Source organism: Trichechus manatus, unplaced genomic scaffold, assembly GCF_000243295.1.
Source record: "Trichechus manatus latirostris isolate Lorelei unplaced genomic scaffold, TriManLat1.0 scaffold00263, whole genome shotgun sequence".
Lineage (NCBI taxonomy): Eukaryota > Metazoa > Chordata > Mammalia > Sirenia > Trichechidae > Trichechus > Trichechus manatus.
Window position 1 is genome coordinate 911188 of NW_004444199.1, and position 2150 is coordinate 913337.

At 44.9% G+C, this 2150-nt stretch overlaps 1 protein-coding gene across 1 annotated transcript; it reads left to right on the plus strand.

Moving 5' to 3' along the window:
• Positions 1 to 1048: 1048 nt before the first annotated feature.
• Positions 1049 to 1739, plus strand: LOC101347727 (porimin-like). The gene is given in 2 exon segments (XM_012559547.2): positions 1049 to 1334; positions 1337 to 1739. Coding segments are annotated over 2 exon segments (585 nt in total). The 3' UTR covers positions 1636 to 1739.
• The last annotated feature ends 411 nt before the right edge of the window (positions 1740 to 2150 follow it).

Here is a 2150-nt window from a genome sequence, read left to right on the forward strand (position 1 = left end):
TTTGAAAATGAAGTCTGCTGGGGCAATGGAGCACGTGCAGCGGGCTTGGAGTCTTGGCTCATGCATGGTCCCATCTCCCACTATTTCCATAGGACAGGTTCTCAGTCGCCCACTTCCCACCCCGTGGAATCCCAGGTCCTGCCTGACATCCTCCTCTCCAGCCTGTGACAGCCTCTGCGCTCTGCTCACAGAGTGGATGCCTAGGCCAGGCTCAGGAAGAGCTGGGGCTGGGTGCTCACCCTGTATCATCGGAAGGCAGGGCAAGAAGGTAGCTGTGTTGGCCCCAGGGAGGCAGTACCATATCATATTCCGTGAGTGCCTCTCACCCAAATTTGATCCAGATCTGTAGTAAGTCTGAGCACAGAAGTAGCAATCCCTTGGAAGTCACCTGTCCACAGTAGGTTGGGGTGTGGACTCATGGGAAGAGGAAACAGCTATCTTGCCAGGGCCCCAATTATCAGTTTGCACTCAGTCTTATTAATTATGTAGGTCCTGTTTAAAGATGAAATAAAAATATTTTATCACTGTTGATTTCCTAATTTTCATAATAGTACTGTGGTTATGTAAGGGAATATACTTTGTTTTCAGAGAGAAGGAAAAGGAAAGCACAACTGTGGTGAAAGGCAAAATGTTAACATTTAGTGAATTTGGTCGAAGCATATACAGGAATTCTTTGCATAATTTTTGCAATTATCTCAAAAAGTTTTTTAAAAACATCCTATTCTATCTCTCTCACTAGTGAACCCAACCCATATTTACAGCACATGCTTACAGAAGTACAAAGTTATGAAAAAGCACAGGTAATTTTTTAATGTCCAAAGCCAATTCTTTAAAATAATGAATAATTAGACCCGGGCTCGGCGTGCGTCTTCCCCTCCAGACCCGGCTCCCGCGCCCTATTTGGTCATTCGGGGGACAGGCGCGGGAGTGAAGTCGCGTGCGGCGGAAGGGGACGCGGATCGGGCGCCGGAAGTGCGGCAGGGCCACCCTCTCCTGCCGCCACCTCGGTTTGGGATTCACGCGGCCGCCACGTCCTGCCCTCGGAACAATGAGACTCGGCGCGCGAGGTGTCTGGGCCGCGCTGTTCCTGGGGGCGCTGCAGGTGCTAGCGCTGCTGGGGACAGCCGTGGACAGCTCAGGGTCGGCGGAGTCTACAAGCGAAAACAGGTCTGTGGTTCCACAAAACTCCAGTGCCAATTCATCAGGGAATCCCCTACAAGTGCTTTCCAGCGATAAAAACGCATCTTCCAACACTGTGAAACTGTCAACAACTGCAGTTTCCTCAGTCTCAAGCAACGTGTCAGTTACCACCTCGAAACCCAAAGTAACATCTCAATTACAACTTCCACCACCGTAAAGCCTGCCCCCAACAGAACAAGTATTTCACAAAGCACATCTCAGATGTTAACATCCACAATGACCCACAATAGTTCGGTGACATCTGTTTCTTCATCAGTAACAACGAGTATTAATTTTAAAGAAAATAAAGGATCAAAATTTGATATTGGCAGCTTTGTTGGTGGTATTGTATTAACACTGGGAGTTCTATCTATTCTTTACATTGGATGCAAAACATATTATTCCAGAAGAGGCATTCGATATAGAACAATTGATGAACATGATGCCATCATTTAAGGAAATCCAAGGACCAAGGAAAGAAGAAAGATTGATGCAGCCCCATCAATTAATTCTGGTTCATTTTTAGCTTAAATATTCTCTTCTTGGAACTTGTAGAAACAGGCCATGCATATAGTGATTTAGTGTATTATATAAATCTGTAAAGAATCCTTTTGATTACTGAAAGTAAAGGGAGTTTAGTGTGGGTTTTTTTAATGAACATTTGGAGCTGGCGAACAATTAATGCAATGATTATATTCACTTTTCGCACACATATAGTAAAGACAAGGAAGCCCTCTCCCATTTTCTTGTGGCATTGGTCATCTAGGGCCAGTACTGGAAGACAGCATCACTTAAAGGCAGGATGCCATCTGGGCATACAAATAAGGAGCTTGTCACAGTACTCAGGATTTTGCGTGCTTTTGTTGCTCACACAAAGAACTTCAGTGCTGAGTATATCCTAGTTACTAATGCCACACAGTAGAAATTATACAATTGAGTAAACCAGGTCCTAAATTTAATTTTAGTTTAAG